We start from the raw sequence: 12275 nt of genomic DNA on the forward strand, positions 1-12275 counted from the left end.
TAGAAAATGCATTTCCTGCTGAAAATGCGTTGGAATGCTGAAAGCTGAAATTAATTGTGAAGAAATTGCTGAAAATTAAGAAATGGGAGACTGTCTGAAAAATGTTGAAGCCCGAAAGCATTTAAACTGCACTGCTGAAAAACCGTCTCGTTGAAATGTCTAACTATGGTGTCTGTAGCTGAAAGTATGAGGAAGAAGAAGGCTTTGGAAGTTGAAGTATAACAGGATTTGAAGATTTTCTCCATAGAGATCCCATTCAAAAGAAAATTGCAAAAAGCTTAATTCAAAAAGTTTAAAGATTACAAATATGAAAAGTCAAAGCACCCCTCTCCTGAAAGAGCTGAACATTTTGATGTTTGAACAATTTCTGTAGCTTAAACAAATTTCAGAAGGAGTGATATTTGTAGTAATAGTAGTAGAAGTATTATTAGTAGTATAAGTATTAGTAGCATTAGAATAAGTGGTAGTAGTAGCAGTAGTGATATTTGTAATAGTAGCTGTACAGTGGTTCTCAACTGGTCTGGCTGCAGGACCCACCATCACCCCTTAATGACAAGCCGGGACCCACTACCCAAATTATATATATATATATATATATATATATATATATATATATATATATATATATATATATATATAAATAATTTGGGTATATCTATATACAAGAAGTCTAGTAGGAGTAACGTCTCTGTGTAGTAAACAACTGTCAAATCAAATAAAGAAAGTACACATCAATTATATTTTAACAAATATTATTCTCATTTTTCAAATTTAACTGGATGGATTATAAATAATACATAGAAATACATAAATAAATGTTCTTCTTTCAAGTAAAATAACGGCTGGATTAAAAAATAAATTACGTAGCAAAATTCAATTTAGAAAAATTATTTTCACTGAATTGTCCTGCAGCTTTAAATTCAGTTCATTCAGTGTGAAGTGAAAAATACACAATATTATATTTTTCTCATCTTCCAAAAAGACAAATTAGTGTTTGAATAATTCACCTCTATGAGTCTGTCCAGTCAGAGTCTAATGACTCTGGTCTCTCTGGACATTTCTCTCTTTTGGAAATCGTCCTATGATTTGACTTTCACATCTCACACTACAACAGTCCTGCTCGGCTCTCTGTATCCTCATCTCTCCCTGTGTGTCACGGTGTTTGTACATCTCACTCAAGTCAGGAAACTTGTCAGAATACTCATATATATTCATGTGATGTGATTCACAACGCATTGGTCGGTGTTTTTCCTGCACCGCTGAACAAGTCCCGTAAATGCTGGAATAATTCCGCTGCATAAAAAAAAAGCCCTTCAAAATAAAATCACAACTTTTTTTTCTTCTTTTCTTTTTGTCAGGCAAAGGCCCGCGACCCACTGAAAACGGGTCCGCGACCCACTTTTGGGTCGCAACCCACCAGTTGAGAATCACTGGTAGTAGAAGTCATAGTTGTAGTAGTAGTATCATTAGTAGTAGAAGTATCATTAGTAGTAGAAGTATTTGTATTTAGAAGAACAGAAGTATTAGTATTTAGAAGAAGTAGTAGCCTAGTATCAGTAGTAGTAGTAATAGCTGTAGTAGTGGTCGTAGTATTTAATATAACAGTAGTAGTAGTAGTAGTAGTAAAAGTAATGGCAGTATTTGAAGTAGCAGTAGTAGTAGTACTAGTAGCAGTCGTACTAATAGCTGTAGTAGTATTAGTACTGGTAGTAGCATGAATAGCAGTAGTAGCAGTTGTAGTATAAGTAATAGTAGTAGTGGTAGTAATAGCAGTAGTGGTAGTAATAATATTGATGGTAGCAGTAATAGCACGAGTAATAGTAGCAACAGCAAAAGTTGTAGTAGAAGTAGTAGCAGCAGTAGTAGTAGTCGTAATACTAGAAATATTAGCAGCAGCAGTAGTAGTTGTCACAGTATTTGTAAGAGCATTCATTATTTCAACAAAAAAGCCAAATTTTGAGCTGAATGTTTACATACAGTTAATCCATGGGGCTTTTATTTTGAAAGGGTTGGGCTGGGTGGGGGAGAAGGGGAGAGGAGACAGAATCATAATGTTAGATAAACACAAACCAGTTATTAAATGACAGGCTCATCACAAGCATTTCAGTTAGGATTCATTCTGTGGGGCTTTTATTTTAAAATGGCGTTTGTGTGTGGAGGAGGGGGGAAAGACCTCTAAAGATCCCTAAGACTAAGATTGTGGACACAGTGGCAAAACACATTAGCTACTTTTACATCCAGAAATTATGCATGAAGAGTGAAGATTGTGGACACAGTGGCAAAACACAAATTTTTTTTCCACAAGAATCTCAAGCTGCTCTTCACTCTTGCGGTGACATCACGCACTCTAAGCTGCGCAATACACACCCATTATAAAGTCAGAAAAGGGCTGAAAAATCATAAAAGTTAAATTGCTGCATTTCAAAAAGTTTAAAAGATATCGGAAAGCTGAATTACGTGGCAACATTTTAAAGTTGAAATGGTTTCTGTAGCTGAAAGTATGAGGAAGTTGAAGGATTTGAAAGTTGAAGAAGTTTAAGAGGATTTGAAAATCTTCTCCATAGAAACCCATTCAAAAAAAGGTTGCAAAAAGCTTAATAATTCAAAAAGTTTAAAGGTTAGAAATATGAAAAGTCATAGCAGGCCTCTGGTGAAAGAGCTGAACATTTTAATAGTTGAACGGTTTCTGTCGCTTAAAAAATGAAGGAGAAGAGGTGCGACGGAAGAAATAGAAGTTGAATAAAGAATTGTTGGAATGCTTAACAGCATTCCAACAATAAAGAAACAGGATAACAATAGTTGGAATGCTTAACAGCATTCCAACAATTAGAATGAGAAATGATAGGCCAGATGAACTATATCCTTTCCACCTCTGACAGCAGGAGTGAGACAGCTGATGAAAGCAGGACAGTGGATTCAGAGTGAGCCGTCTCTGGTTGACACCATGAAATCAAAGCAAAGCACAGCTACCTGCTGTCTGAGGGAAGAAACGCTTTCTGTTGGCTTCAAGAAGTCCCTTTGGCAGACGCACACGTTGTTACTGCATCTCCTCCGCTAGTGAAGAGTTAGTCATTCACCATTAGGCACTGGGCCGGACTCCGCCGGGTCGGCCGCTGAGTTCCATATGGATCCCACACTGCCGGGCTTTAACGTGGATATAACGCCAACATGTCTGTCCTCTCGTGTGAGTTCACACACGAGTGCTCACGGCCGACTCATAAAGTACGCACACACACGTTTATACTGATGGACACATACACAGCAGAGACACTGTCGCTCCACAACCGGCAGTAAATCAAAGGGATGTATGCTTCTGTTCTGCGGCTGTGTGTGAGATGAGTGTGATGGGATGTGTGTGTGTGTTGCATTGTGCTGGCTGGAACACCGTGTTCCACTCAGTGTCAACCCAGACGGGAAGGCTGTGTGCTGCACTCTTCCCATCAGTCATCAGGGTGCGCTTGAGACAAGTGCAAATACCAAGAGAGACGCACTCTATTTCTGTTTTTCCACTTCTGTTTGCAGCCAATCAGAAGTCAGGTCCACTGTTGCCATGTCCTGTGGTGATTCCTGTGGCTCTCCACCGCCGCGGCCCAGCTGTTTGCTTTCTGTGCTGATATTTGAGGTTTCCTCCAGGTTTTAGACACTTCCTCATTGGCTTCCCTCTTCAGAACCGGAGGTTGCCGCCTGGTAGCTATGCATGTAGTCCCTAAAAGCAGAGCCGTAAGTGAAGTCGTCTTTGTTAACACCTTGGAGCACAGTGGGCAGTCACGCTCAGCTGCCATGACACCTCTTAACCCACCCGACACCAGATAACGGGCTAGAAGGTGAAGAGAAGAAACTAGCAAATGAAAGCTCTCGTTGTATCCAGTGCCACTGTAACAGAGTCAATTCCACATACACTTCTTATTGACATGTAAGCGGATTCCATTAACTCAAGATGTATTTTGTTTTTAAGCTAATGTAGCTAAAACAACACACACACTACCATATCACAAGCAGAACACACATGCTCTCACACTCGCTCACATCAGCAGTAACTGCAGCCATCTGAAGAGAAGGGAAGTGGGAGCCTCACTCCTCTGGCACTGCTAACGTCAGACTTCAGAGATGTACACACACACACATTCTTAAACCACTATGCCCCTACAGAGCTGCCTATTCTTCTGGAGACCTTTGAGCCCCACCGAGCAGTAAAAACAGTTCCTCACTCTCACACACTCTCTCTCGCTCTCTCTCTCTCACTCACACACACACACACTCCCTCAGAGCAGTGCAGCCGTGGCCACTCCCCTCTCTGTTTTTCCAGTTGGACAGGAAGACCAGAGGGAGGGGGAGGGGGCTGCAATCTGTTTGGCATAAACTGTACAATGAAGTCACTGTTTAGTGGGCCAACCCAGCCTGCTGCTCCAGTCTGTCCGTCTGTGTGTGTGTGTGTGCGTGTGTGTGTGTTGCTAGAAAGTTATGGCGTGTGTTGAGGCTGAGGGACAGGAGGTAGAGAATAAAACTGTCAGTGCTGACTAAGTTTGACCAAACGACACACGCACGCACACGCGCGCGCGCACACACACACACACACACACACACACACACACACACACACACACACACACACACACACACACACACACACACACACACACACACACAGTATTGTGCTCTCTCTCTCTCTCTTTAATTCAGTTCAATGTATTGTCATGGGAAACACACGTTTACATTCACAAGGCAAGTGTGAAATACAAACATGATAGAAATGTACTTACAATAAGTAAATATTAGGGGTGGAACTCTTTTGCAAGGGAGACCTGGCCAAGACAGGCAGCAACACAAGAAACACATCGTTAGACAGAAAAACACAGAACAAGACAAGATAAAAGAAATTAAAAGTTATAATAATAGTATAATATAATAATAGTAATAGTATAATAATACTAGTACATTTGGAAAATGCAGAAGCTTAAATTGTGGGAAATATTATGTTTTTGGTGGAGCCACTGTTCTCAAACTGGCAGCGTGCTCTCTGACACGCCCACCACCAAAGAAACACGTTCTACTCCAGTCGGCACTTCTGCGTTGTGAGACACGCTACAGTTCACTCAGGTTTAGTTCCATCATTGTTCATACTAAGATGATGATGAGAAGATGTAAGTAACACTACTACAAAACATTAAGGAGCAGTTTTTGTTTTTTATGCTTATGTGTTGCTAAGAAGACACCCCAGAAGATGGGTCACTCAGGTATAGTTCCATCATTGTTCAAAGTCAAAGAATAACTTACAACTTACTTAGAATACAATATGATGTTAGTTGTAATGAATAAATATATTTTAAAATCAAGTACATTTCTCTGGCATTTATAGTTTTCTACTGTACCGAAACGTACCGAACCGTGGCTCCACTGTATCGTACCCAACCCAACCGTGAGTTTTGTGAACCGTTACACCCCTAATATATATATATATAGAAGAATACAGAAATGTGTGAACAGAGCTGTGTAGCATTACAACATTGTAATAAAATTAGTGCTGGGCAACGATTAAAATATTTAATGGCGATTAATCGCATGGATTTTTTGCGATTAATCGCATTGTTATGGCAAAGTTCAACAATGAATTATAAAGTCGTGTATTGCGCACTTTTATTTTAAAAGTACTGCTATATGAACAAAAGGGCAATACCATTTGGTTCACGAGATGCAGGTAGCATGTTTCATACTTAATGTGAATATAATTCATACTTTGTTGGCATCTTATTCTGAAAACCGGATGTTCGTCTTAAGAAACCGGATGTTGTCTCACGTTAATCTTTCCGCTAACTTTCAAAGTCCTTTGCTCGCTCCCGATCTGCGCCGTTTAAATGCGTTTACGGTGAATGTCAGCATGTAGGTGCACTAACATGTAAGTGTCTGCTGAGTTGACCACGGAGATCTGAGTGTCTGCTGACTTTACCGCAGCGATGTCCTGTCGTCTCCAGCGAGAGCAGCAGCTGGTGCAGCTTCTCTCTTTATTTCTGCCCCCACCCCCTCGACCAGAAGCGGAAGTCGCCTTATCTCTACGGCAACCCTGAAGGGACATATCTCCAATACAAAACGATAAACATGAGACATTCTGTTACAATAATAATAAACTGACTATAGGATGTATAGGATGACTATAGGATATATATATATAATACATTTAAAAAATGCCCTAACGCGCGATAAAATAATTGTCAGACATCTCTGAGTTTGTGGAAGACGTCTGTTCTGTGTGAGCCCTGGTTTGGAGCATAAATGTTGATAAAAACAAAAATAATGTTTTGTATAGATGCTCTGACCACTAAAGCCCTGCCTGTCACTATCTCTGTGGAGGAGATGATGTTAACATCCAGCCCAGGTGAGAACAGAACAGCTACACCTGCAGACAGGTTGGTCCCATGAGACAGGACATACTGGCCCTTCCACCACAAACCCCAGTCTACCTCATTATGTGGGTCGCTGTGCATTTCCTGCAGGAAAACGATGTCTAATTGTTTCTGTGTGATCATGTCTGCAGTGACCGCCCTCTTCTGTCAGTCCCTCCCACCATTAATATTTAAACAGCCAACCCTCACCTTGTGCATTGAAAACTCTCTTTTATGCCCGTCCCTCCCACCATTGATGTTTAAAGACCCTAAATTGAAGCTCTGCATTGAAAGGTCAGAGGATGGAAGGAGGTGAGACAAGATAAGAAGTAAGCAGTGGAAAGTGGAAAACCCCGTGTGACACATGATCATGTTAAACTGTCTTAGTTTGAACCCTTTTACTTTTCCTCACTTTCCTCAGGGTTGTGACGTGTTTCTTTAGGCGGAAGCGCTTTCTCCCATCCAAACGGTCCAAACCCACCTTCCTCTGCGCCACCCCAACAGATCGTATGAACTTCTCAATGTCAGGGAAATAATCACTCACTTTTCCAGGTCTATTGAAAGTTACATCCAAAAACGAGTTTATTTCCTCGAGTGAATACAGATCAGGGCTTTTAATGCAAGTTTCAGAATGAGATGCAACATCTGATTCACTCTCATAGTCCATGTCATCTCCTTCACAAGACAGCTGGCTGTTGGACACAGACCCTACACTCTGTGCTTCATCTAAGGCTATGGTGAGATCTCCACCTACAGAACCTGTAGCTGCCTCTTCACAAACTTCTACAGACTGTGGTGGTGCTTCGGTACCAGATGTAGTGAGGTTCTGCGCCACCACAGAAGCCTGCTGGTTGTAAGACTGGCCCTGATCCTCCTTATCGACATTATTGTTATCAGCAGAAGACGAAGAAGTGCCGCCGACCGCACCAGCGGCAGCCGCAGCCACACCAGCGGGACCCGGCGCGGCCGGTGCCGGAGCGGTCGGTGCAGGAGCGGCCGGTGGCTCCGCAGCCGGTGGCTCCGCAGCCGGTGGCTCCGCAGCCGGTGGCTCCGCAGCCGGTGGCTCCGCAGCCGGTGCAGGAGCGTCCGGTGCAGGAGCGTCCGCTGCCGGAGCAGCCGGAGGCTCCGCCTCCGCGCCTCTCTGCTGCTTGTGCGGACACGCGAAGTGTTTGTGTCCTACATCTCCACACTCAAAGCATTTGATCTGTCCCGAGCTTGCGTACACCATGTATGAACCCTCCCCGTGTTTAACCCTGAAGGACACCTCCAGTGTTTGTGTCGGTGACTCCAGGAACATGAAGACCTGCCGCCTAAGAGACAGCACGTGCTTCAGCTTGGGATCCTTACACCCCAAACTGACTGTTCTAAATCCGCTGCCAAACTTTCCAAACCTGCACAGCTCATTTCCTAACAGCTCGTCCGGTATAAACGGCGGAACACCGGAGACGGTGATCCGCGTAGAGGGCACCGAGAGCGGAGAGACCTGCACGAAGCTGTCCCTGATAAACACGCCGCTCTCTATCAGCTTGTGGACGTAAGCCTCGCTCGCCATGAACACAACCACAGCTTTATTCATCCGAGACGCAAAGGAAAGTTTGTCATGTCCCACCTGTTCTCCCACAGCCAGCAGCACCTCCTCTACTGACACGCTGCTGTCCGGTGGAACTACCCGGACTCCATGCCGGATTGACGGGCGTGGCGTCTCGGCGGACGCCATCCTCCCGAACAACGCCAAACAACACCACTAATCATGCGTTCTACCGATAAATACATCGCTTAGTATCTTACCTGATCATGTGCAGAGACAGAGGAACAAATCCCAAAGCAGTGAAAAAACAATCACCTCCGCGCCGCTCACACGTCCACCACTCACATGCAACCGGAAACGGAAACAGAGAGAGAGAGAGACGGAGAGAGAAGTTTGAGGTTTAAATATATCTTTATTTTTTTTTGTTAAATTCCATTTACAGAGTTTTACTGTTTATCAAAACAAACTTAATTATTTTTTGAACAACACGATACTTTATCCTTTAAAACGGTTAACCAAATAAAAACCAACAAACATAAACGTGTCTTTGATTGTCTTTAGACTGAGATCTGACTCTCACTGAGCTCCATCTTTGTCCAGTTCTTTGTTCACTTTGTGAACTATCTTCTTGAGTCTGTATCCTTCCTGCTTCGTGAGACCTCCTCTGTCCTTGCTCCTCATGTGAGATCTGGCAGAGCTGGAGAGCTGCTCCTTGTCAGAGAGGTAGTCCTCCACTCTGGGTCCTCTTACATAATTACTCCTCTTCAGAAACTCCTTTATCTTCTCCACGCTGTAGCCTCCAGAGCTCCTACAGCTGCCAGCACCGTGTGTAGAGGGCTCACTGTTTACAGCAGAGTTCTCCTCCTGACTGGACTCAGAGTCCTCTTCCAGCCTGGACTCACACTCGGCTGCTCCTCCACTTTCTGTAGTTGCCACTTTCTTGGCCTGTGAGCTTCCTCTGTCTCTTCTCTGTTTCCTCTTCAGCTGAGGGGCCTTGAGCTGCTCCTCGTCTGCTTCCATGTCCACCTCCCTACCTGCCTCCACCTGTCCTCCAGTACTCTCCCTCACCTGCTGGACCTCACTTGCCCCGTCCTTCCTCACCTCTTGTCCCCCACTTGTCCTCTCTGCTCTCACCTCTTGTACCCCACCCGTCACCTCCACCCTCACCTCCTGTACCCCACCCGCCTCCACCCTCACTTCCTGAGCCCCACCCATCTCCTCCACCCTCACCTCCTGAGCCCCACCCGTCTCCTCCCCTCTCGCCTCCTGAGCCCCACCCGCCTCCTCCACCCTCGCCTCCTGAGCCCCACCCGCCTCCTCCCCTCTCGCCTCCTGGGTCACACCCGTCTCCTCCCCTCTCGCCTCCTGAGCCCCACCCGTCTCCTCCACCCTCGCCTCCTGTGCTCCACTTGTTCCCTCTTGTCCGTCCTGCTTGTCCCCTCTGTCCTCAGCACCTCTCTGGTTCTGGTCTTTGTTTGAGCCGTGTCCCCAGGACAAGCTCTGCTCAGATGTCCTTCTCTCCCACAGCTGTAACATTTAAAATCGTTAGTCTTTGCAAAGATGACGTAGTCAAAGTCGCCCACAGTGATCTTGAAGCTGAGGTTGACCACTCTGCTCCTGTTGCTGGGGATCATGAAGACATGTCTCCTGTGAGACACCACGTGCTGCAACAGCGGAGACTGAAATCCAGAGGACACCCTCCTAACCGGAGACACCACCTTCCCATGTTTGGACAGCTCTTTGACGATGGCAGCGCTCTTTATGAATGGCGGCACGTTGGACACAGTGACTTTCACCTCCGGTGAGGCGAGAGCATACGTGGGCACTTCAAGATTGCACCAACACTAAGTGGATTGCTGATATTATGATATATATTATTTAATTATCTATGTTATTCTACTAACAATGTTATTCATGCTTCTTTTAGTTTTTATTTCATTCATAGTCTTTCACACTTGCAGTTGTGTTTTGCAGCGTGTGGTTAATGTGATGGAACAGAGACAGGGAGGTGTCCTCTCCTCTGCACTGTTGTACAGCCGCTCACTGTGTCTCCTGTCTCACATGTGAGCTGTACAGCGCTTCTGTCTGGAGATATATTAAACTCTTATGCACGTCCAAAAGCCGCTGCGCAGAGCAAAACAATGTTGTTTTTTGTTCTATAGATTTCAGTGAACATTCATGACAACCAACTGATGGAGATGATTGAGGCGATGACTGACACCAAGTGAATGTACAGTGTCAGCCTGTCATCAATGCAGACCGACTTCAGACTCATCCACTGAGTGAAGAGGATGTCCTGCTATACTAATGAATGCATCCTCTTTACAATACGAACCCTCCTACTCCTCAGACTTACATTTCATTCATCCACCATCACCTGTGATGCATCACCTTCAACACTCCTCACAATAACCTCAAGTGAACTGTGTGTTCCCACGCGCGCGCGCACACACACACACACACACACACACACACACACACACACACACACACACACACACACACACACAGTGTGCTACCAGTGTGGTGACAGTGGTTTGGTTTCTTCCTCCTCATCTGTCATGTGTCAGCGTTGTGTGCTTGCTCTGTGTGGGGAGGAGTTTTCATTAAAGAACAAAATTGATTCTTTCGGTGTTTCACCCTCTCTCTCTCTGACGTCTCTCACTCTGTGTGGAGCAGTCTTCTTAGAGGCTCATGGGTCCCCTCTTTGCTGGTGTGTGTGTGTGCGTGTGTGTGTGCGAAGCCTTGTTGTTGTTTAGTAATGACACAGCTGTGCTGTGTTTAATTACATAACTGCACCTGTGATCTTCTGTGTGTTTACAGGATAACACAGCTCCATGTCTGCCAGTTAATAGATGCTGGGACAGTTATAGAATGCATCGGCTCAACAGGAATCACAATCAGCATCAGAGGATTTATTTGTGCACATTTCACAATTGATTGCTATCAGTTGATCAACAGAAAGCCTGCTGCTCTTCAGTAACAGTGTTACTCAGTATGGCAAGCTGCACAGCAGGCTCACTTCCTGTTCCTTCTATTATCTATCATCATATCAAAAAGCTTATGACAATACATTATAATACAGTTCTGCATTGTATCTGATGACAGCTGATACTTATTGCTGTTGTTAAGCTATTTTGATTGTTCAATTTTCTTTTAAATTGAATCCCAAGAAGTCTGAGTTCATTCAAAGCGTAGCAGCAGCTCAGGAAGCACCATTAGCTGTGGGCGGGGGTTGGATGCTCGTTATAAAGGGTCAACGTGTCCCACCCTCATTACCACCATGGAGCTATTTTAAAGCAGGCCAACAAATGTGTGAATTCAGTGAAAGTTCCTGAAATAAATGTTGAAATGAAGTGAAGTTAACATATAGCTTTTATAGGTCACAGAGGAATCGCCGTTATCTTACAACAGAAGCAGAAGGACATGTCAGTGAAAGTACCACATACTGTGTGTGTCTGTATGGTAGTGTGTGAGTGTGACCTGCTGTAACACCAGTTCGTGTGTGAAGTGTGTTTGGTGCTGATCTGTTGATATCCTGTGTGTTCTTCAGGATGAGGTGGACAGTCAGAACCCGGTGTTAAGAGACAACCATCAGCTCCATGAAGAAGTGAGGGGCTGGCTCAAAGACCAGAAGGTGCAGGAAATTTTTATGCAAGGTAAGCATTTCCCCACGCTCTTTATATTCCACTCTGTGGATATCATCGTTACAATGTTAAAGCTCAACACAGCTGCTGTAACTAGTGCGCCTCACAACACGAGGAGCCTGTTCTGAAGTGTGTCCGTCCATCAGTGGGACACTAACACTGTCCCCTGTTGCTTCCAGGTCCCTACTCATTGAATGGCTACCGCGTGCGTGTGTACAGACAAGACTCGGCCACCCAGTGGTTCACTGGCATCATTACACACCACGACCTCTTCAGTCGAAACATGGTCGTTATGAATGACCAGGTACACACACACACACACAATGTTCTTTCAAATGTGTGTGTCCAGTTTATATGTGTAACATAAAGTAGTAGAATGCACAAAGGGAAGTGACAAGATGGAGAGTAACGAGGAAGCAGCCAGCATCTGAAGTAGACAACACCAGTGTTCATCTGTGCACCCGATGTTGATTTAAGTTTTTGTTTTTTGAAAAGAAAGAAGCTCTGTTGGTTCATTTGATTCTTCTTCTGGTTACTTGATGTTTGTCTCAGCTGTTAGATCTCTGGACAGTCGAGGACACTGTTCACTAATGCGGAGCTCCACTGTGTGATTCCACAGGTGCTGAGTAGTTCACTAGTTTGTGTGTAAATGAATCCTCTTCATGTGATGTGGTGAAAGACGTTTGTTCTGTACCAGCTCTCTCTGACTGAATGCCCACTGTG

General features: G+C 44.4%; 1 protein-coding gene across 2 annotated transcripts in view; it reads left to right on the forward strand.

Annotated features, from left to right (window-relative positions):
* jmjd1cb (jumonji domain containing 1Cb) overlaps positions 1-12275 on the forward strand; it is a 140411-nt gene that overhangs the window by 91110 nt on the left and 37026 nt on the right. For both annotated transcript variants that reach the window (XM_079293659.1, XM_079293660.1), the window contains exons 4-5: positions 11459-11564; positions 11732-11856. In XM_079293659.1, the coding sequence (XP_079149785.1) occupies positions 11459-11564; positions 11732-11856 (231 nt within the window). The remainder of the gene's footprint in view (positions 1-11458; positions 11565-11731; positions 11857-12275) is intronic.

This window comes from Melanostigma gelatinosum (genome assembly GCF_949748355.1).
Source record: "Melanostigma gelatinosum genome assembly, chromosome: 21".
Taxonomy (NCBI): domain Eukaryota; kingdom Metazoa; phylum Chordata; class Actinopteri; order Perciformes; family Zoarcidae; genus Melanostigma; species Melanostigma gelatinosum.